General features: G+C 41.2%; 1 protein-coding gene across 4 annotated transcripts in view; it reads right to left on the reverse strand.

Moving 5' to 3' along the window:
• sclt1 (sodium channel and clathrin linker 1) overlaps positions 1–24743 on the reverse strand; it is a 109104-nt gene that overhangs the window by 9099 nt on the left and 75262 nt on the right. Inside the window, exon 21 of one of the 4 annotated variants that reach the window (XM_072584069.1) lies at positions 24535–24586. The exons of the other annotated variants lie outside the window; for them this stretch is intronic. Coding sequence (XP_072440170.1) covers positions 24551–24586 — 36 coding nt within the window. The 3' untranslated portion in view covers positions 24535–24550. The remainder of the gene's footprint in view (positions 1–24534; positions 24587–24743) is intronic. 4 annotated transcript variants of the gene reach the window in all.

The raw sequence follows: 24743 nt of genomic DNA on the forward strand, positions 1-24743 counted from the left end.
TGATGCATGTGTGGAATGAGCTGCCAGAGCAAGTGGTGGAGGCTGGTACAATTGCAACATTTAAAAGGCATCTGGATGGGTATATGAATAGGAAGGGATTGGAGGGATTTGGGCGAGGTGCTGGCAGTTGGGACTAGATTAGGTTGGGATATCTGGTCCGCATGGCTGAGTTGGACAGAAGGGTCTGTTTCTGTGCTGTACATCTCTATAACTCTATAATAAAAATAAAAAAGATGATAAAAATTGAAAATATTGAAAATTTTTCAACCACAAAAGCAAATTTACCTACTTTTTAAGAGTTTTCTCTCACTCTATGACAGAAAGCATGCTCCACCTTCCAACGCAGCTAATCCAAACGTGGACCATGTGCTGAAAATACTGGATGACAAGCTTTGTCACGTTGTATTGACCCACTTCTTATGCATTCATTAAAACTTACTGTAAGTTAGCAAACAGATTGCTCATAAAGGCTGATGGAATTGGAAATTGGGAGCTCAGTGGTAAAGAGTGCTTTTTATTAAGAAGTGAGAGTGTACAAATTACTTTATTTTGCTTCTTCCCCACACTCCGCAACCTTTACACCACTCTCGAAGCAAACATATTAGTCTGTAGGAAGAGAATCTTGTATTGGAGAGGTCAAGGAGGTCCAAAGGACTGGATCTTGTAAACATGCAATTTCCACCAGTGGTAGTTTGACTTCCTTTTTAGGGACCACTCAATTTCCTCCTAGAGTGATAACAGTTGTGAATACATTTCACTATCCCTTCTCAAGTCTCCATTCATAAATTTGCTATTCAAGGACCACAGTTAAGCTGCTCTTTTTGACAAAAGGACTAAGCAAATTTTACATAAGGGGCCATCAATTTCAAAGTCTAAATGCACAGGCCTGACTATTCAAACCCTGTCCATGACAGAACAGAGGTAGACATGACCTGATCTAAGAAAGGACATACTTGCCGTGGAGGAAGTGCAGCGAAGTTCACTCAGTTGATCTTGGGGATAGCTATGGTTGGGTGATGGTTCGCCTGGGCGTATATTCACTCGAGTTTAGAATGATGAGAGGGGATCAGATTGAAATACATAAATTTCTAACAGGGTTGCGCAGAGTACGTGGATACTTTCTCCGGTTGGGAAGTCTAGAATCATGTCCCAGGATGCAGTACAAACCATTTAGGACTGAGATGAGGAAACACTTCTTCACCCAAAGAGTGCCAAGCTTGTGGAATTCTCAACCACAAAAGGCTGTGGAAGCCAAATCAGTGAATATGTTCAAGAAAGAGTTAAGTTTTTTTAGATTTTAAAAGCAAATTTTAGGAATATTAAATTTAGTCACATCCAAATATTTGCGATATACTGTGAACAGCTGGGACCCAAGTACTGATCCTTATGGTATCCCTCTTGTCACATTCCTACTCTGTTTTCTCTCTTACTAGCCAATATTGTTCCATATCATTACGTTATCTCCTAGTCCAACTGCTTCAAATTCTGTCACCAGCCTCCTGTGGGGGACGTTATCAAAAGCTTTCTGAAAATCTAAGGATTCTATGTCAATAGGTCTCCTTTATCAGTTTTATTAGTCACATTTCCAAAACAACTTCAACAAGATCATCAAACATAATTTCCTGTTTGCAAATCTGAGCAGATAATACCCAATCCGATCATTATCGACTAGATGTCTAGTTATCTTATCATTTATAATAGATTTTAGCATTTCCCAACTACTGATTTAATAGGTCTATAGTTCTTTGTTTTCCCTATAGCTCCCTTCTTAAGGCATTTGCTAACTTCCAATCCACAGGGAGTATACCAGAATCTATAGATTTCAATCTATGGAAGATAATTACCAATGCATTGACTATCTCTATAGCCACTTCTATCAACACTGTTTGATGTAGATCATCAGGTCTTGAAGATCTAACACCTTACAGCCCCATTCATTTCTCCAGTAGAAATCTCTTACTGCTTCTAATTTCTGTTAACTTCTCATTCTTCCTAGCCAATTGGATCTTTAAGTCTGGGAGATTTCTGGTATCTTTCTCATGAAAAAACAGATTACAAACACAAACGCAGAGAGGATATGAACGACTGCCAGATAATCCAAAAATAAACCACAGGCAGATAGAGTCAGGAGACTCCTGCACTATCATGCTTGCTAATTGTATTCTATTTTGGAAACTAGGGACGGCAGTGGTTCCTCATGGGTTAGTTCAGTTGGCTGGTGTGAAAACTAGGAGTTTTGAGGAGAAATAAATCTTTCTGAGGATGTTGTGATTTCAACACACAACTGATCTGCAGTTAATGAGCTATGTTTGTACCACAAACAAACACAGTAGTTTAGAATGGTCAGCTAGTTTATTTAGCTGGCTCACACATGACATGCTGAATGGCCTCATTCTGTGCTGTACCTTTTCTATGGTTCTACAGAATCTCTTTCCATGCAAATTAAGACATTGTCTTAGTTAAAATTCCAAATCAATGGCTTCTCTCTGAGGAGTAATCAATTGTGACTCCAGTTTCCGGTCCGAGGCAAAACATTTAGCTTAAAGTGGGAGTCGTGTTTTAAATCAGAATTGTGAACAGTGGGTAAAGTGTCTTATTCTCATCAGATGAGGATTAATCTTATGCCGTTCTACTGTCAATTAAATTTGTGAGGCTGTGAAATGGGCTAAGGCCCTGTCGGAAAGTTTCTTCTTGACAAGCGGTTCTGACAAATAAGTGACTTATGTATGAGGTGACCTAATGTCAACAATTACCAACATCTGAATGACTTTTAAAGATCTACCTCCTCCTAAGGAAGTGACTCATGTCTAACTCAACTTCAGCGCAAGAAGCCGGATGAAAATTAAAAAGAAAATGCAGTGGAAAGAAATGTCATCACGTAAACTGGTGAGTGATAAATTGTGAATCCCACAAAGTCACTGATTTATGTGGGTATACCATAAATGCCATTTCTCAGGTTCACAAAACAAATAAATTATTCAACAATTTGATTAAATTCATCTGGAAGAATTCAAAGTTTCTTTAAAATGCCATGAAGTTCCACAGTGATGATGGAAACAAATGGCAATTTTTTTGTCTGGATGCAAAACATGCATTTTGATGTAAAAAGAACTACACTCTGGACGTTAAAAAAATCAGATTTTCCTCCATATGTCCTGGTCTCATGCCATTTTCCCCTGGCTTTTATGTGGAATGGGAATATCTGATGTGCAATATTCTCAATGCCCCCACTGAAGTCAGATTCCCCATCTGTAATGAGGGCTAAAAATATATTTTCACCCCACACACCAGATTATTCCAGTGTAGCCTGGTTTTATTGTATGTGTATTGAAAGTACGCTGGGCTTCAGATTTCATAAAGAAAATGAAAACCTTCCAAGGCATTAGGAACATTTTAAAAGATAAACAAAGGAGGTTTTTGAACTGTCAAATGTCACAATTAGATATGCTGCATTTGTGGAAAGCAAATCTTAGCAGGACTTATACACTTAATGGTAGGGTCCTAGGGAGTGTTGCTGAACAAAGAGACCTTGGAGTGCAGGTTCATAACTCCTTGAAAGTGGAGTCGCAGGTAGATAGGATAGTGAAGGCAGCGTTTGGTATGCTTTCCTTTATTGGTCAGAGAATTGAGTGCAGGAGTTGGGAGGTCATGTTGCGGCTGTACAGGACACTGGTTAAGCCCCTGTTGGCATATCGCGTGCAATTCTGGTCTCCTTCCTATTGGAAATATGTTATGAAACTTGAAAGGGTTCAGAAAAGATTGACAAGGATGTTGCAAGGTATGGAATGAGCTACCAGAGAAAGTGGTGGAGGCTGGTACAATTGCAACATTTAAGAGATATTTGGATGGGTATATGAATAGGAAGGGTTTGGAGGGATATGGGCCAGGTGCTGGCAGGTGGGACTAGATTAGGTTGGAATATCTGGTTGGCATGGACGGGTTGGACTGAAGGGTCTGTTTCCATGCTGTACATCTCTATGACTCTATATTATAACATAGATGTGTTTATAAAGTAATTATTCATCAGGCCTTTTCCTTTAAGGCATGTTGACCCACATTACAGAAATTTGTGATGACATCTCTGTTTGTATCCACTTCTATGACTATTACCTTGAGTTGCTAGATGGCAACATACAAATTCTACAGTTACAGGGCAGGTACATATTGTAATGTCTTCGACAGGTCATTTGGAATACTTTGCGAGTCACTGAAAAGGGATTCAAAGCTTTTTCTTATTCAGTCATGCCTACAGGTGTCACTGGCTGAGCTAGCATTTATTGTCCAACTAATTGTCCTGAGGGCTGTTAAAAGTCAACTAAATTGCTGTGGGTCTAAAGTCACATGTAGGTCAGACCAGCTAAGGACAACAGTTACCTTTGCTAGATGGGATTTTCTGACAATCAACAATGATTTTAAGATCATCATCAGACTCTTCATCCTAGATTTTTATTGAATTCAAGTTTAACCACCTGCCATGGTGGGATTAAACTCGGGTCTCCAGAACAGGAATAGGGTTTCTGGATTAATAGTTTAGCGATAATACCACTAGGCTATTGACACCCCCATGAGTGGAGAAGTCAGTCAGTGAGGTTGTGAAAGGGAGAAAGGTTGACTCCATGTTATCTGAACTGCTGGGAAGGCTGCTGAGCTGCACAGATTTTATATTGAGGACTCAATGAGGACTGATTTTTGATCAGTGGTTAGATTTTTTTTGTTCTGTTCTGTTTTTTGTGGCCTCAGAGTTCTCTATTATTTGAATAGCTGTGCCTATTATGAATGCCTGGCTGAGTTTCAAGTGCGAAAGGTTTTAGCCCAGTAGGTATTCCATTCATCTGAAAACGAATGCTAGTATGAAAGCAGTTATTGTAAAAGATTGTGCCTTTGAAGCATGTTCTGGTTTGTTGACACAAGCTTTACGATGACAAGGATTATATGCTATTTCTTCCACATGACAGAATGCAATTTTTTATATCAGGATCACAGAAACACAAAGTAAGAGCAGGAGTAAGCCATTTAGCCCACTGATCCTGTTTTACCATTCAATTTTGATCATGGTCTGTTCTCAATCTCAATGCAATAATCCTGCTTTCTCTCTATACCCCCTTCAGCCTTTAATATCTACAAAATTAACAATCTCTATCTTGAATAAACACAGCAGCGATTTGGCCTCCACAGACTTCTATAATAGCAAATTCCACAAGGTGACCACCCTCTGAGGGGTATAGATAGAATTAAAAGTAGTTGTCTTGAAAGATGGGGACTTCAATATGAGGGGACACATTTTTAAGGTGAGAGGAGAGAGATTTCAAGAAGACATGAGGGGCAAAGTTTTACACAGAGGGTAGTTTGTGTGTTGAATGAACTTCCTGAGGAAGTGGTGGACGTGGGTATAATTATAATGCTTATAATATTTAAAAGACATTTGGATAAGTACATGAATAGGAAGGGTTTAGAGGAATATGGGTCAGGAGCAAGTAAATTAATTTGGGATTATGTTTAGCAAGGACTGGTTGGACTGTTTCCTTGCAGTATAACTCTCCGAAGAAACGTTTCCTGATCCGAAATGACCTACCCAGAATCTGAGAATGTGACCTCTGGTACTAAACTCCTCAACCAAGGAAAATATCCTCCCCGCATCTAGTCTGTCTAGCCCAGAATTTTATAGTTCAATTTGAACCCTTTTCATGCTTCTAAATTCTCATGGCTACAGTCCCAATCAAACTAATCTCTCCACATACAACAGTCCTTCCAACCCCAATATCAGCCGGGTGAAACTTCGCTGCACTCACTCTATGGCAAGTGTATCCTCTTTTATTATGTAGGGGGATGAAAACTGCACACAATACTCCAGGTGTGGTCTCACCAAGGTCATGCATAACTGCAGTAAGACATCCCTATTACTGAACTCAAATTCTCTTGCAACAAGGCCAATATAACTATTTGCCTTCCCAACTGCTTCATTGACTGGTGTACAAGGGTATCAGATCCTGTCGTATAACCATAGTTACCAACATAATCACCATTTAAAGAACACTCTGACTTTCTGTTTTTCACACCAAAGTGTATAACTTCACATTTATCCACATTACACTGCATCAACCATGAGTTTACTCACACACTCAACTTGCTAGATTGGTCTTGTCTAGAAGCGTCCTTGCATCCTCCTCAACTCCTGATTCCACCTGGTTTTATGTGACCAGCAACCTCAGAAGTATTACATATCCATTCATGTATAATTGTGAAAAGCAAGGGCTCAAACCCGGATACCTATGGTCTGCCCACTGGAAAAACACTGATTTATCCCCAGTCTGTCAAACAATTCTTAATCCATGCTCCCAATTCCATCTACTTTAATTTTGCCCACTAGCTCTTTTGTGAGACCTTACCAAAATCCAAATACACCACATTCACTGATTTGCCCTCATCTACTCTACTAATTATATCCTCCAAAAATGTTAAGCTTGATTTCCCTCTCTAACCTCGTTAATGCTTTCTAAGTATTCTGTTACCACCTCTTTTATAAAAGACTCCAGCATTTTTCCCACTACTGTAGTTAGGCTAACTGGTCTGTACTTTCACATGTTCTCTCCTTCCTTTTCTTTTGAAAAACAATAGGGTTACATTTACCACCCTGGAATCTGCCATAACGGTTCCAGAATCTGAATGATAGCGATACAGGTCAATAATATTATATTTGATGGAGGTTTTATTAGATTGTGAGATGTTTGAGACATTCTGAAAAAGTCATGTCAGAATGGAAATATTAACTCTCTCCACAGATGCTGCCAGACCTTTTATTTCTCCAGCATTTTCCCTTTCTCTTTTTATCAGTCAGAGCAGCAGCGGGAGAGGAGGGAGCAGCGTGAAGCGAACCTGGGGATGAATGGCAGCAGTGCAGCTTATGGATAAAAACCTGAGCACCCAGATCTAGCTCAGTCAGAGGAGCAGTGGGAGAGGAACAGACTGAGCTCAGTCAGAACAGCAGGAGGACTGGAGCAGGTGGAACCTTCACTAAATCCAGAGTTGGACTCCTAGGAGTACAGAGGGGTAAAGGGACTTTGGTGTACAAGTCCATAGATTCTTGAAGATGTCAGCTCAGGTAGACAGGATGGTGAAGACAACATATGGGAATGCTTGCCTTCATTAGACGTGAATAGAATATAGGAACAAGGGAGTTTTGTTACAACTTGATACAACATTGGTAAGAACACAGATGGAATATGGTGTGCAGTTCTGGTCACCACATTATCGGAAGCATGTGACTGCACTCCAGAGGAAACTCTCCAAGATGTTGCCTGGGATGAAAAGTCTTAGTGATGAGGAAAGACTGGAAAAGGCTGGGTTTGTTTTCCTTGGAGCAAGGAGCTCAAGGGGAGATCTGATTGAGGGATAGAAAATTATGAGAGGCACAGACACAATAGTCGTGAGAATCTCTTCCCCACGGTAGACATGTCTAAGACCAGACAGCATAAGTTTAAGATGAGGAGTAAGTGGTTCATGGGAGATTTGAGAGAACATTTTCTTTCCCCAGAGGGTGCTATATCAAACATGCTGCCTGAGAGGTGATGGAGGCAGATACTCTTGCAATATTTAAGAAGCATCTGGATGAGTACTTAAAATGCCAGGGCATAGTAGGCTATTAACAAATTGCACATCAATGGGATTGGTGTAACCTCCAACCTTATAGTCCCACAACCCCGCACCGCCCGATTCTACTTCCTGCCCAAAATCCACAAACCGGACTGCCCCGGCCGACCCATTGTCTCAGCCTGCTCCTGCCCCACCGAACTCATCTTGGCATACCTTGACACGGTTCTGTCCCCCTTAGTCCAAGAACTCCTCACCTACATTTGGGACACCACCTACGCCCTCCACCTCCTCCATGATTTTCGCTTCCCTGGCCCCCAAACGTCTTATCTTCACCATGGACATCCAGTCCCTGTACACCTCCATCCCCCATCACAAAGGCCTCAAAGCCCTCCGCTTCTTCCTTTCCCTTCCACTGACACCCTCCTTTGACTGACTGAACTGCTCCTCACTCTGAATAACTTCTCTTCCCCAATCCTCCCACTTCCTCCAAACCAAAGGAGTAGCCATGGGCATCTGCATAGATCCCAGCTATGCCTGCCTCTTCATTGGATATTTGGAACAGTCCATCTTCCGCAGCTACACTGGCACCACCCCACCCCCCCACATTTTCCTCCACTACATCGATGACTGTATCGGCGCAACCTTGTGCTCCCACGAGGAGGTTGAACACTTCATCCACTTTACTAACACCTTCCACCCCGACCTCAAATTTACCTGGACCGTCTCAGACCCTTCCCTCCCCTTCCTAGACCTCTCCATTTCTATCTCGGGCGACCGACTCAACACGGATACTTACTATAAACCAACCGACTCCCACAGCTACCTAGATTACACCTCCTCCCACCCTGCCCCCTGTAAAAACGCCATCCCATATTCCCAATTCCTTTGCCTCCGCCGTATCTGCTCCCAGGAGGACCAATTCCAATACCGAACAACCCAGATGGCCTCCTTCTTCAAAGACCGCAATTTCCCCTCAGACGTGGTTGACAATGCTCTCCACTGCATCTCCTCCGCTTTCTGCTCCTCTGCCCTTGAACACCGCCCCTCCAATCGGCATCAGGACAGAACCCCACTTGTCCTCACCTACCACCCCACCAACCTCCAGATACATCGCATCATCCTTCGTCATTTCCACCACCTCCAAACAGACCCCACCACCAAGGATATATTTCCCTCCCCTCCCCTATCAGCATTCCGGAAAGACCACTCCCTATGCAACTCCCTTGTCAGGTTCACACCCCCCACCAACCCAACCTCCACTCCCAGCACCTTCCCCTGCAACCACAAGAAATGCAAAACTTGCGCCCACACCTCCCCCCCCTTACTTCCCTCCAAAGGCCCCAAGGGATCCTTCCATATCTGCCACAAATTCACCTGCACCTCCACACACATCATTTACTGCAGCCGCTGCACCCGATGTGGCCTCCTATACATTGGGGAGACAGGCCGCCTAATTGTGGAACGTTTCAGAGAACACCTCTGGGACACCCACACCAACCAACCCAACTGCCCCATGGCTGAACACTTTAACTCCCCCTTCCACTCCGTCAAGGACATGCAGGTCCTTGGCCTCCTCCATCGCCAGACCATGGCAACACAACGCCTGGAGGAAGAGCGCCTCATCTTCCGCCTAGGAACCCTCCAACCTCAAGAGATGAATGCAGATTTCTCCAGCTTTCTCATTCCCCCTCCCCCCACCTTATCTCAGTCCCAACCCTCAGACTCAGCACCACCTTCTTGACCTGCAATTTTCTTCCCGACCCCTCCGCCCCACCCCCTCTCTAGCCTATCACCATCACCTTCACTTCCTTCTACCTATCGTATTCCCAACGCCCCTCCCCCAAGTCCCTCCCCCCTACCTTTTATCTTAGCCTGCTTGGCACACCTTCCTCATTCCTGAAGAAGGGCTTATGCCCGAAATGTCGATTCTCCTGCTCCTTTGATGCTGCCTGACCTGCTGCACTTTTCCAGCAAAACATTTTTCAGCTCTGACCTCCAGCATCTGCAGTCCTCACTTTCTCCTAGTAACTTGGTGTTTGTTGAGTGACATAGACATAGTAGGCTGAAGGGCCTGTTTCTATGCTGAATGACTTTTATTTCAGGCTTCTGGTTTCCACAGTATTTTGTTTTTGTCATGGCTCACAGCAAGTCATTTTCAACAGGATCAAAAAGTTTCACAAGTTGCTGATTTAATATACTGATAAATCTTAATTGATTTAATGAGACAAATTACTGTACAAATGTACACAGATTTGCAGATTGGGTCCGGTACTAAACCCCACCGTGCTTTTGATTTTGAGTGGAATGCAGACACTAAAAATAAATTAACAGAAGTTTAATGAGTTTGAACTAGTCTAAATTGATACTGGTCAAGTGTGTATAAATTCAGCAATAAAACAGCAGAGTATTTGGTGTTGGGAAGGAAGAGTGCAACCTTTCTTGGTCTCTCATTATCTGCATTTTCATTTGGATTTAAATTGTAAAACATCACTAGAATTTTGTCCTGGACAAAACCTTATTTGAATGATTTTGAGTTTTGATTCTACAGAAAGGAGACAACTGAATTTCTTAAATGGCCTGGTACCTTCTGAAAGAGGGGAGAGCAGCTAGCAATGGAAGCGCAAAACTAGAAAGAGGGAACAGTGAAAGCTTGGCAGTAGCATGTGTAAAAAGTAGAACAACATATTGAAAATTAATATATTTGCCAACGAGTTACATGATAAGTGCTGTATGAGCACACTTACATACACACAGATTCTAACAGTGCAGAATAAATTATTTGCAGAATGTTTGTTTAATCAAGACATTAGTCTGATTGAAATATATGTATCACCTAAATACACAAAAAATACAATATCAAAAACAGGATCTTTGGCCTAACCAGTTTATGTTTATTTTTCACTTGAACAAATAGGGTGAAATTGCATTTTCCTGCTCTGTTCCAGTGTTTCCTACTTTCTTATTTTCTATTTTCACCCACAGATCTCACTTAATCTTGAACACTGATATAGTTTGAATCTCAACCACTAAGTGTTGACATAGCTGTCTCTCAAATTTCTGTGGAAAGAGCTTTCTCCTGATCTTGCTACTATAAGAAACTAGAGGAAGTAGTCTGTCACTATCTTCTCCACCGCATCCTTCTATAATTTTAAACACTGTCATATTGTCCCTAACAACTGGTTAGTTTCTGCATCTTTCTTGGTATGCTTATGTCCTCATACTAAGCAGGACCCTAACGAGTCAACATTATGCCTCTCTGAAACCTCTGTATTTCTACTTTCAGCATCAAATCCAATACTATTCACAGTACCTGGAGTTATTGAGGTTTCATAGGTTCAGTGCTTGCTCTTGGACTTTATGTTCTATACGTTTATGATAAAATGGAGAATTGTGTCTTTTTTTGATTTTTGCCACCAACTGGAGTTACTGTCTTTAATATTTTATACACACATACTATCAATTCCCTCTGCTCCTCCACAGTGCTGAGTCTGCTTCTATTCAAAATAAAATTGCCACTGTAAATTTTTTTACTAAAATGTATCACATCAATTTCCAATAATTAGGTTTAAAAGATTGTAAATTTTGGGAGGTTTTCTTTAATTTTAAGATATAATGAAGGGTTCACGAAATCTGTTCTAGAATGTGCCTCACAGCATGTCTTGATAGTTTGATTGTTAGAGACATAGAGTCATAGAGATGTACAACACGGAAACAGACTCTTTGGTTCAACTCTCCATGCTGATCAGATATCCTAAAGTAATCTAATCCTTTTAGCCAGCATTTGGCCCATATCCCTCTAAATCCTTCCTATTCATGTACTCAACCGGATACCTATTAAATGTTGCAATTGTACCAACCTCCACCACTTCCTCCAGTAGCTCATTCCATACATGCACCACCCTCTGCGTGAAAAAGTTGGCCCCTTTTAAATCTTGCTCCTCTCACCCTTAAACCTATGCCTCTAGTTTTGGACTCCCCCACCCCAGGGAAAAATCCTTGTCTATTTATCCTATCCATGCCCCTCATGATTTTATAAACCTCTAGGAGGTCACCCCTCAGCCTTCAATGCTCCAGTGAAAACAACCCCAGCCTATTCAGCATCTCCCTCTAGCTCAAACCCTCCAACCCTGGCAACATCTTTGGAAATCTTTTCTGAACACTTTCAAGTTTCACAACATCCTTCCTTATAGGAGGGAGACCAGAACTGCACACAATATATCAAAAGTGGCCTAACTAATGTCCTGTACAGCTGCAACATGACCTTCCAACTCCTATACTCAATGCTCTGACCAATAATGGCAAGCATACCAAATGCCTTTTTTACTATTCTATCTACCTGTGACTCTACTTTCAAGGGCCTATGAACCTGCACTCCAAGGTCTCTTAAAGAGATTAAAGAAGTCTCAGATTGAGTCTCGAAAATCCCAGAAAATTGCTGGACTATATACTGGCATGTTGTCCAGTTACTTGCAAAATGAAATAGAGTAGGTGTTTCAGATATAGCTCATCAGCATTTCTACTGGATGCAGTGCCAATATGGTTCAGATTGCCAAGCATATGGATTTTGAGAGAGGAAGGAGTTTGGAGATATCCTTGAAAACTCAGACAAAATTAGTTTGACAGGGTTGCACACAGATTGGCAAGATCAAATTTGTGAGCAACTAAAAAGAGGATGAAAGATCTGTCTGATTTTAGCCAGACCAGGAAGAAGCTTCCAGGAACACTTGTACTATAAAAAAAAACAGTTCTTATGTTAAAAGTTTCCAGTCTAGGAAATTAAAAGATCAAAAGTAAATCTTTGAGAGTGAAAAATAATTTAGCTTGGTTCTGGGAGATTTGAATATCTAATAATGAACAGTATAATATAATCTGATTGTGTTCTCTTTTCATTAAGTTCTATAGTTCAAGTGTAAATTGCCTACAAAAATAGTGTTTAGTCAATAGTGTATTTAGTCTATTACAGTAGGCACCTCCATTCATGAAATTTTGTGTCATCCATTCAGCTATTAACTTGGAAGTATAAATTTATTTTTGAAAGGTACTGGTAACCCTGGGCACTGTAACAATATTCAGGGCTCTTTGTCTGTTTTGTTTTCTTTATTCATTCATGGGAAGAGGCAGGACAAGGCCTAGTATTTATTGCTCATCCCTAATTGCCCAGAGGGGCAGTTAAGAGTCAACCATATTGTGGAATCGCCAATCCATAAGGTTTGTGTGATCCACTGTGTGTGATCAAGTGAAAGCGACTTTTCTGTATTTATTTAAAATTTAACATCAATTGGTTTTTTAGCAAAGCATTCCTCAAAAGAACATTTTTGAGTGGCTTGCAACAGTAAACAACGGTTAGATTACAAACATTGGCAGTAAAGTTAAAAATAGACTTAAGCACATAGAAATGAGAAATAGCTGGAGTACTGTTTCAAAACTTGACCCTTGAGGAAGAACAAAGTAATCCAGATAAAACACAGATTGAGTTGGCTAGGATTCTGTTGCAAATGAAGCAATTTGAATTGGAAAATAAAACAAAAATCTAATTTGAGAAAGAAAGGTGAATGAAGAAAATCTTGAATTGGAAAACGAGGGGAAATTTAAAAAAAAGGGAAATGCAGAAAAACGAATTGGAATTTCCAAGAGTAGGAAAAAGTGAAAGCCTTTAATCACAAAGGGAGAAGGAATCCAGGAAATTTGGACTGGACAGGGAAAGGCTTTGATTATGTGAACAAGAGGCAACAGGCAGATTTGAAGCTGGGTTCAGATTTAACTCACAGTTTTGAGTTGGCAAGGAATATTCGCCTAGCACCGAAATTCAGTGAGGAAAGAGTCAATGTGTATTTTGTCCTGTTTGACAAAATCAGAATAAAGTTAAGATAGGACACAAGAAATTGGGACAATTCCATTACAATATCTTCTTAAGCTATTGCTACTTCTTTTCCCAATCTACCATTCTGTTACCTCTTTGAAGAGGTCTATGAGGTTTGTCAAGCATGAATGTACCCATTAAATCTGTGCTAACTACTTCCACGTTTCATTATTGAAATAAATAATAGTTTCACCCTTCATTAGAGACTCAAATTTCTCCTCTCACTCAATGCTGAGCCAACTGGGCTGTATATTCTTTTTGGAAATAGATAAAACATTAGTTCTTGAGTATTCAGCATAAATCTTCAAAAACATAATGCTGATATAGAATTCCTGGGGCCTCAGCAATGTCCTGCCTCATCCCTCTTGGGTTCTGGATGTAACCCTTCAAGCCCCAACAGATGAACTTTTCCTTTGCCCAACAACTTATCCAGAATGTTCCTTTTATCTCTCATAATAAGCAGCCATCTCATTTGTGACCATGTCAGGATCCACCACTTTTCCAAAATTATCATTCCTCGAGAAGACTGATGCAAAATATGTACTAAATGCCTCTGTCATATTTTGATGATTGCCAACACATTGAAAATACTCTCTACAGGATGAAACAGATTCAGGAATTGATGGTATAAGAGGTTCCTCTTCATGTGTTGAGGAACAAGACACATGGAGATCAGTTATCTGTGATGAACTAAAGTTGATTATTAATCTTTCAAGCTGTACTTCAGCTGACTAATTTCTACAGTAGGATATACAATCCTACAATTTACATGTCTGATTATAATCACTGCTCACTCTCAACTTCTAGCTACAATCAAGCTTCAAGCATTTTCTGGTGTTCGACATCAAATTTGAGGTTGAAAACGTTACCTTTAATACATGTCAGATTATGTTGGCCTCAAGCATCAGGTCAGAACCTACCTGGTTCACAAATGTCCTTTAGAAAAAGAAATTTGTTACCTTTAATTGATCTGGCTGACCCGTAATTCAAGGCTCATACAATATGGTTAAAAATGCCTCTGAAATGGTCCAGTAAACTACTCAGTTGTGTCATACAACAAGTAAAGCCTGAGAGGACCAAATCTCATTCAAGATGATGGGAGATGAGTTTAACCTGAGGATTACCAAGTCATAAGTGAGGTACAAGGTTGAGAAGGTGGGACCTTCTTGGTGACTTCGGCCATAATGGCAATTGAACCCACGCTTTGGTACCACTCTGCACCGCAGACTGACCATCCAGCCAACTGAGCTGACTGACCCCCATTAATGAACAAGTACAATTTTGTTTTAAAAATGGAATCATTATGCTCTCCTGGAAACCTGCAAGCAAAAACATCATGGTTTGCTTTTGGCCCTCACTACATAGCCCACTAACATCAGATGTAATCTGGGTGGATGCTGAACACACTTAGAGAGGTTTATAAAATCATGAAGGGTATGGACAGGGTGAATAGACAAGGTCTTTTTCCTAGGGTAGGGGAGTCCAAAACTAGAAGGCATAGGTTTAAGATGAGAGGGGAAAGATTTAAAAGGGACCTAAGGGGCAACCTTTTCACACAGAGGGTGGTGCAGGCATGGAATGAATTTCCAAAGGAGGTGGTGGAAGCTAGTACAATCAGAACATTTAAAAAGCACCTGAATGGGTACATGAATGGGAAAGGTTTAGAGGGATATGGACTAAATGCTGGCAAAATGGGGACTAAATTAATTTAAGATATCTGGTTGGCATGGACAAATTGGACCGATAGGTCTGTTTCTGAGATGTACAACTCTAACTACTTTTCCATCTGACTAAATGCCACACTTCACCATGAAACCTACAACAGTTTGAATTATGGTGCAGGCAGTTTTGGAGTTGAGACTGGAAGTGAAGTTCTTTTCTTTTGGGAAGGAAATGTGCTGTTCTTACCTGGTCTGGCCTATATGTGACTCCACGTCCACAGCAATGTGGTTGACTCTTAAATGCTCTGGCCTAGCAATTGTATCAAAACCATTGGTAAGTCTTTGAGGACTCAAACCTGACCAACTAGCATCAACTTAGGCACCAGAAACGACAATGGAAAATATAGAGATGTTGAGCTCACAAACTTCCTCTTAAAAGTATCTGGGGAGGTTTATGCCAAATTATAGGGAGGCAATGGCCCAATGCTGTTATCGCTGGACTGCTAATCCAGACACCCAGGTAATGCTCTGGGGACCCAAGTTCAAATCCTGCCATAGCAGATTGTGGAATTTCAATTCAATAAAATTCTGGAATTAAAAATCTAATGATAACCACAATTCTATTGTCGATTATCGGAACAACCCACCTGGTTCACTAATGTCCTTTAGGGAAGGAAGCTGCCATCCTTACCTGGTCTGGTTTACATGTGACTCCAGACACACAGCAATGTGGTTGACTCTTAACTGTCCCCTCGCTAATTAGGGATGGACAATAAATGCTGGCCTAGCCTGTGACACCCTCGCCCCGTGAATGAATAAAAAATAAATTGGGAGCTGTGTCAGAGACTAGTCAAGTAACAGCCTGACATAGTAGCACTAATTAAATCATACCTTACAGATAATATTCCAGACACCAACACTGCTATCCTTGGGTATGTTATGTCTGATAAAGGATCATTGATTGGAAAAATTAACAGTGTTTCTCTCCACAAATGCCACATGACCTGCTGAGTATTCTCAATATTTCTGTTTTCATTTGTGAAAAATGTTTACTTGTTTTCTGGATGATAGGAGATGTTGTTGATGTTGTTGAGTTTAAACTAGGCTGGCTGTGGGTTGGAAACTTAAGGAGCAGCTCAGATTCAAGGGAAGGAAATCTAGTTAAAGGAAGAAGATTAGTAGGCAGATGAGAAAAAGTTACAACCATCAAAGAGGATCAAAATGGAGAATAATATACAAAAGTCTGAATTAAAGGTATCCTGTATGAATGTATGTAGCATTTGCAAAATGTTTGATGATTCGATTGCACAAACTGAAGTATATAGATCTGATTCTAAACACCTCAAGATATTATACATGCAGACACAATAGACAAAACAGAAAAAGGAGGTGGTGTAGCATTCTGAACAAGGGATTAAATTATTACAGTAGTAAGACAGGATCTTCAACTGAAGGATCAACATGCAGAATCAGTTTGAGTGGAGCTCAGAAACAGAAAAGGGAAGTAAAGACTCAGTGAAAATATTTAAAGAACACCAAACTCTAGTACTAATGTTGGGCATGCTATAAATCAAAAAAATTGGAGATGCATATAATGTGTATAAAACAGTAACAATGGACAAATTCAATTTGCATAATGTAGATATTCAAGTAATAGTCATTCTCATGTAAAGGTCAACCTCCTATTTTGCCCCAAAATATGATGTTTTCCATATATCTCATGTAAAAGTTAACCCTAGTTCGAACAGATCAACATTTATGAGTTAGTGTGCCGGTTGTCCTGCTCTGCTCCGGGTCTTCCCCTAATCCGCTGGCCATCGCACTCCACTCCGGCATTTCAGAATTACTTTAGTTTGTTATGTTTTTCTTTATTCATTTAGAGAACAATTGCTATTTATACAATATGAATTTTGCATGCATTTCAGCCACTCAAAAGTAATATCCATGTAATAGTCAACCCCATAAAGTTATCCTTTGAAAGTCAAAAAAATTCCACTATTACTCAGTCTTTTTCTGAGGGTTGGTGAATCAAGGACTAGAGGGTATCAGTTTAAGGTTGGAGGGGAAAGAGTAAAAGGGAACCTGAGGGGCAACTCTTTTACACGGTGGGGGGGGTACACATATGGAATGAGCTGCCAGCGGAAGTTGTTAAGGCGTGTAAATTATCAACATTTAAAAGGCATAAATACATGGACAAGAAAGGTCTAGAAGGATATGGGCCAGATGCAGGAAAATGGGGTTAAGGTGGATAGACATTTTGGTTGGCATGTACCAGTTTGGGCCAAAGGGTCTGTCTCTGTGCTGTAGGACTCTATGCTTCTAATGAGTATATACAGTGTATATAGGGTAACAAAAGCACCAATAGTGTTGTGGTGGATGAACTCCCAGAGTGTATTGGAGATGGGTTCCTGAAACAGTATGTTAAGCAGCCAGTTAGAGCTCAAGCTATTCTTGGTTTGATGTTGTGTAATGTGGAATTAGTAACATTGTTGTGAAGAAGCATTTGAGAAATAGTGACAAAATTGTATATGAAGATTGAATGCAACATAATTCATTCTAAATCTAGGCTTTATATCTGAGCCAAGGAAACAATGAGGGTGTTGGGGGTTAGTTGGTGATTGTGTAAAGCTTCACTTTTAGACAGACAAGGTCTACAATGGATACACGTTTCTCTAAGCCACAAACACCCAAAGGAAAGGTGAATTAATCTTGTTTAACAAAATAAGTTAAAGATTTCGTCAGATCAAAGGAAGTAGCTTGTAAGAATGTCAAAAATATTGGTAAACCTGAAGACTGAGAGTAATTTAGGACCCAGCAAAGGAAGGCCTCAAAACTGTTAAGGAAAGGGAAAAGAAAAAACGAATGCAATCCAGTGAGGCACATATGGTCAGACTTTAAAAGCTTTATCAATTTGTGATAGGAGGAAGATTACTAAGAATCAATCTTACCAAATATAGGTGGAAATAGAAGATTTTATAGCAGAGAACAGGGAAATGGCAAAGAAACTAAATGTCTGTCTTCATGGAAGAATTATGGAGGGTTTCAGTAGCAGGAAATGTGGGGGCCTCGACCAGGAGGTTGGTGGGAAGGGAAATCACAGGGCCCTCTATTTTTGTTTCAGCAGCAGGAAGAGGAGGAGCAATGACCCGAGGGCTGATGGGAAGATGAGTCACTGAGTTAAAAGCTTACCTTTAGCATTGGGGCCTGCCATTTTTGTTTGAGCAGCTGGAAGAGCGGGAGCATCTACCACGGGTTTGATGGGAAGATTTAACAACTTACCTTGATAATAGGCATAGCGCACGCTAAGTAGGTAGGACACAGGACTACTGAGTAAATGAAGTAATATATTTATTAGATTAGATTAGATTACTTACAGTGTGAAAACAGGCCCTTCGGCCCAACAAGTCCTGATTTGGGTGGTTGCATTACCCAAAACACTTCTTAGGTAGTGTCACCCACCTATCCTCCTCCTCAAACCAAAGAAAAGGTTCTGTGTGCTGTATTGGTAAGGTAACTAGTTTTTTAAAAAATTATTTATTTTTCTACAGTCCCGTTGGGAATTTAGAATAGTGGGAGTGGTTGAATGCTCCTCCCACAGAATGTGGGAGCTAATGATCACCACTAGAGTCCCACTGACTTCCTCTGCAGGAAGTGCACCCAACTCCAGCTCTTAGAAAACAGCATTAGGGAACTGGAGCAGGAGCTGGATGAACTTCAGATCATTCAGGAGGCAGAGAGGGTTATTGAGGGGAGTCACACCTGAAGTGCAATAAAAGGCAGATGGGTTACAGTCAAGGGACAGAAAGGGGACCAGCAGACAGTGCAGGGAACCCCTATGGCCTTTCCCCTCAATAACATATACCGTTTGGATACTGTTGGGGGGGTGGGTAAACTTACCGGGGTAAACCATGGGGTACAAGTTTCTGGCACAGAGTCTGTCCCTGTTACTCAGAAGGGAAAGGGGGGAGATGAGCAGAGCATCAATCACTGGGGACTCCATAGTTAGGAGGATGGATAGGAGGTTCTGTGGGAATGAGAGGGACTCATGGTTGGTATGTTGCCTCCCAGGTGCCAGGGTTCATGATGTCTTGGATTTTGTTTTCAGGATCCTTGAGGTGGAGAGGGAGCAGCCCCAAGTCGTGGTCCACATAGGCGCTAACAACATAGATAGGAAGAGAGATGGGGATTTAAGGCAGAAATTCAGGAAGCTAGGGTGGAAGCTTAGAGCTAGAACAAACAGAGTCGTTATCTTTGGTTTGTTGCCTATGCCACGTGCTAGCGAGGTGAGGCATAGGAAGAGAGCGGATATGAACATGTGGCTACAGGGATGGTGCAGGAGGGAGGGTTTTGGATACCTGGATAATTGGGGTTCATTCTGGTGTAGGTGGGACCTCTACAGACAGGGTGGTCTACAGCTGAACAGAGGGGAACCAATATTTTGGGGGAAGCAATTTGCTAATGCTCCCTTTGGGAGGGTTTAAACCAATTCAGCAGGGGGATGGGAATCTAAATTGTAGTTCCAGTGTCCAGGAGGTTGAGAGTAGTGAGGTCAGAAATGAGGTTTCAAGGTTGCAAGTGCTCACCGGCAAGTAGGAAGGTAGTTTGGCAAGTGTCTACTCCAATGCCAGGTGCATCTGGAAGAAGGTGAACTTGTAGCATAGGTTAGTGCTTGGGACTTCGATGTTGTGGCCATTTTGGAGACATGGATAGAGCAGGGACAGGAATGGTTATTGCATGTTCCAGGGTTTAAATATTTCAGTAAGAACAGAGAAGATGGTAAAAGAGGGGGAGGTGTGACATTGTTAGTCAAGGACAGTATTACAGTGGCAGAAAGGATGTTTGAGGACTCGTCTACTGAGGTAGTATGGGCAGTGATTACAAACAGGAAAGGAGAGGTTGCCCTGTTGGGAGTTTTCTTAGGCCTCTGAATGGTTCCAGAGATATAGAGGAAAGGATAGCAAAGATAATTCTGGATAGGAGCGAGAGTAACAGGATAGTTGTTATGGTCGTCTTTAACTTTCCAAATACTGACTGAAAAAACCATGGTTCGAGTACTTTAGATGGGTCAGCTTTGGTCCAATGCGGGCAGGATGGTTTCCTGACACAGTATGTAGACAGGCCAACAAGGGGCGAGGCCACATTGGATTTGGTACTGGGTAATGAACCTGGCCAGGTGTTAGATTTGGAGGTAGGTGAGCACTTTGGTGATAGAGACTACAATTATGTTTACTTTAGTGATGGAACGGGATAGGAATATACCACAGGGCGGGAAATATTGCTGGGGGAAAGGTAATTATAATGCAGTTAGGTAAGATTTAGGACGCATAGGATGGGGAAGGAAACTCCAGGGGTTTGGCACAATTGAAATGTGGACTTTACTCAAGGAATAGCTACTGCGTGTCCTTGATAAGTATGTACCGGTCAGGCAGGAAGGAAGTAGTCGAGCGAGGGAGCCGTGATTTATTAAAGAAATTGAATCTCTTGTCAAGAGGAAAAAGAAGGCTCAGTTAGGGTGCTTGAGTGTTACAAGTTAGGCAGGAAAGTGCTAAAAGAGAGCTAAGAAGAGCCAGGAGGAGACGTGAGAAGTCGTTGGCAGATAGGATGAAGGAAAACCCTAAGACTTTCTATACGTATGTCAGGAATAAAATGATGACTAGTGAAAGATTAGGAGAATACAGGACAATAGTGGGAAGTTGTGCGAGGAGTCCAAGGAGATACGGGAGGTGCTAAATGAATATTTTTCGTCAGTATTCACGTTGGAAAAGGACAATGTTATCGAGGAGAATACTGAGATACAGGTTACTAGACTAGTAAGGATTGAGGTTCACAAGGAGGTCGTGTTAGCAACTCTGCAAAGTGTGAAAAAAGATAAGTCCCCTGGCCGGATGGATTTATCCTACGATTCTCTGGGAAGCCAGGGAGGAGATTGCAGAGCCTTTGGCTTTGATCTTTATGTCATCATTGTCTACAGGAATAGTGCCAGAAGACTGGAGGATAGTAAATGTTGTTCCGTCATCAAGAAGGGGAGTAGAGACAATCCTGGTAATTATCGACCAGTGGGCCTTACTTCGGTTGTGGGTAAAGTGTTGGAAAAGATTATAACAGATAAGATTAATAATCATCTAGAGAGGAATAAGTAGATTAGGGATAGTCAACAGGGTTTTGTGAAGGGTAGATCATGCCTCAAACCTCATTGAGTTCTTTGAGAAGGTGACCAAACAGATGGATGAGGGTAAAGTGGTTGATGTGGTGTATATAGATTTCAATAAAGCGTTTGATAAGGTTCCCCATGGTTGCCTATTGTAGAAAATATGGAGGCATGGGACTGAGAGTGCTTTATTGGTTTGGATCAGAAATTGGCTAGCTGAAAGAAGACAGAGGGTGGTGGTTGATGGGAAATGTCCATCCTGGAGTTCAGTTACTACTGGTGTACTGCAAGGAATCTGTTTTGGGTCCACTGATGTTTGTCATTTTTATAAATGACCTGGATGAGGGTGAAGAAGGATGGGTTGTAACGTTGCGGATGACACTAAGGTTGGTGGAATTGTAGATAGTGCTGAAAGATGTTGCAGGTTACAGAGGGACATAGCCAAGCTAGGCTGAGAGGTGGCAAATGGAGTTTAATGCAGAAAAAAGTGTGAGGTGATTCACTTTGGAAGGACTAACAGGAATATTGAATACTGGGCTAATGGTAAAAATCTTGGTAGTGTGGATGAGCAGAAAGACCTGTGTCCATGTGCATAGATCCCTGAAAGTTGCCACCCAGGTTGAGAGGGTTGTTAAGAAGTCACACAGTGTTTTAGCTTTTATTGGTAAAGGGGTTGAGTTTTGGAGCTACAAAGTCACGCTGCAGCTGTACAAAACTCTGGAGTATTGCGCACAATTCTGGTCCATCGCATTATAGGAAGGATGTGGAAGCTTTGGAAAGGGTGCAGAGAAGATTTACTACGATGTTGCCTGGTATGGAGGGAAGGTCTCATGAGGAAAGGTTGAGGGACTTGAGGCTGGTTTTGTTAGAGAGAAGGAAGTTGAGAGGTGACTTAATTGAGACATATAAGATAATCAGAGGGATAGACAGGGTGGACAGTGACAGCCTTTTTCCTCAGATGGTGATGGCTAGCAAGAGGGGACATAGGTCTAAATTGATGGGTGACAGATATAGGACAGATGTCAGAAGTAGTTTCCTTACTCAGAGTGTAGTAGGGGTGTGGAAAGCACTACCTGCAACAGTAGTAGACTCGCCAACATTAAGGGCATTTAAATGGTCATTAGATAAACATATAGATGCAAATGGGGTAGTGTAGGACAGATAGGCTTCAGATTGGTTCCACAGGTTGGCTCAACATCGAGGGCTGAAGGGCCTGTACGGTGATGTAATGTTCAATGTTCTATGATGTGAAGGTGCCAGTGTTGGACTGTATTAGACAAGGTCAAAACTCACAGGACACCAGGTTATAATCCAACAGGTTTATTTGAAAACACTAACTTTCAAAGAGCTGACCTGATGAGGGGGCAATGCTCCAAAAACTAGTGTTTTCAAATAAACCCGTTGGACTATAACGGGATGCTGTGTGATTTTTGACCTTTATGGAAGATACATAAAATCTTCTAGAAATATTCAACAACCAAAGGCCTTGTGTAACTGAAAAGCTAAAAAGAATTAGTATTAGCAAAGAGGGGGTACTTGAAAGATTAGCTGGATTGAGGGTTGATAAATCTCCTGGACCAAATGAACTTCACCTCAGTGGGTTTAAGGAAGTAGCAATAGAGATGGTGGCTGCATTGATAGCTACCTTTCATCATTCTATTGAGTTTGGAAAGGTTCTTGCTGATTGGATGGTAGCAAACATCCAATTTAAGAAAGAAGGAAGAAGGAAAATCAATATCCATTAGTTTAATGGTCATAGTAGGGAAAATATCAGAACCTATGAAGGATGTGAAAACTGAACATTTAAAAGAAGAATAGCAAGATTGGGCAGAATCAACATTGATCTATGAAGGATTTTCTGATGAAAATTTTACTTGTGGCTAGGTAAATGATAATCAGTGGATGTGGTGTATTTGATTAGATTAGATTAGATTACTTACAGTGTGGAAACAGGCCCTTTGGCCCAACAAGTCCACACCGCCCCGCCGAAGCGTAACCCACCCAAACCCCTACATCTACATCTACCCCTTACCTAACACTACGGGCAATTTAGCATGGCCAATTCACCTGATCTGCACATCTTTTGGACTGTGGGAGGAAACCCACGCAGACACGGGGAGAACGTGCAAACTCCACACAGTCAGTCGCCTGAGGCGGGAATTGAACCCGGGTCTCTGGCGCTGTGAGGCAGCAGTGCTAACCACTGTGCCACCGTGCCGCCCACGGATTCTCAGCAGCTTTTGATAAAGTCCCACAAAGGAAATTTGTCAATTAAATTTGAGTGCATGAGATTGGGCCAACATATTACAATGCATCGTTAAAGAACAGAAAGCAGAGAGTAGGAATAAAGAGAGAATTCTCAGAATTGCAGGCTGTTATTAGTCGAGCACAGCAAACATCAGTGCTAGGTCCATAGTTGTTCAAAATCTGTTTCAATTGTAATATTTCCAAATTTGCTAATGATGCCAAACATTAACAAACAAGAGGAGAAGGCAAGGAGACTTCAAAGCAACATAACAGGCTAGGTAAATGGCTAGAACATGGCAGATGGAATAAATTATAAGTGTGAAGTTAATCACATTGGTAGAAAAAACAGGAAGGGTGAGTATTTCTTAAGTGGTTGAGAGGTTAGAAGTGCAGGTGTCTAAAGAGATGTGGGTGTCCTTGTCTAGGCATCACAAAACTCTAGCATGTGGGTTTGGAAGACAAACAGAATGTTGGCATTCACTTTGAGGGGATTTTAGCATAGAAATAAACATGTCTTGCTACAAGCTGAGATCTCACCTGGAATACTGTGAGCAGTTTTAGTGTTGCTATTTAAGGAAGATAGCTTCTTGCAGTAGAGAGAGTATATTGGAGGTTCACCAGATTAATCTCTGGAATAATAGGATTGCATTTAAACGTTGGATTGAAGAAATTGGGTCTGTATTCTCTAGAGTTTCAATGAACAAGAGTGATTTCAGTACAACTTACAAAATTTTTACAGGTTGTGACAAGGCAGAAATGGATAAGGTGTTCCTCTTGGATGACGATTCGAGAACCAGGAACAACATCTCAAGCCAGTTAAGTCTGAGATGAAGAAAGTTTCTTAATTCAGGGGCTGGCGATTCTTTGGAAGCCCTTCCAGAAGGCTGTGTTAGCTTTATCAGTGAGCAGATTCAAGACAGAAATCAATAGGATTTTGGAAATGAATTACATTACAAACAAGCAAGAAAATGGCATAAAGAATTTCATCAGTTATGACCTTGAATTGTAGAGCTAAATGAATAGCCTACCTACTGTTCCTATGTTTCACACCACCAGATTCACATCCAATATAAACAAACTCTGAAATGGTACAAACACAGAATTATTTTCACACTGACGTTTGCAACCCTATAAAACAAAGGAACGAATAAGGGTGCAGTCAGTGGTTAGAAACTTATATATCATACTGTCTAAATTATAATGTTTTCTACAGTTTCTTCTAATAAATATTGTTCAG

This window comes from Chiloscyllium punctatum, chromosome 14 (assembly GCF_047496795.1).
Source record: "Chiloscyllium punctatum isolate Juve2018m chromosome 14, sChiPun1.3, whole genome shotgun sequence".
NCBI lineage: Eukaryota > Metazoa > Chordata > Chondrichthyes > Orectolobiformes > Hemiscylliidae > Chiloscyllium > Chiloscyllium punctatum.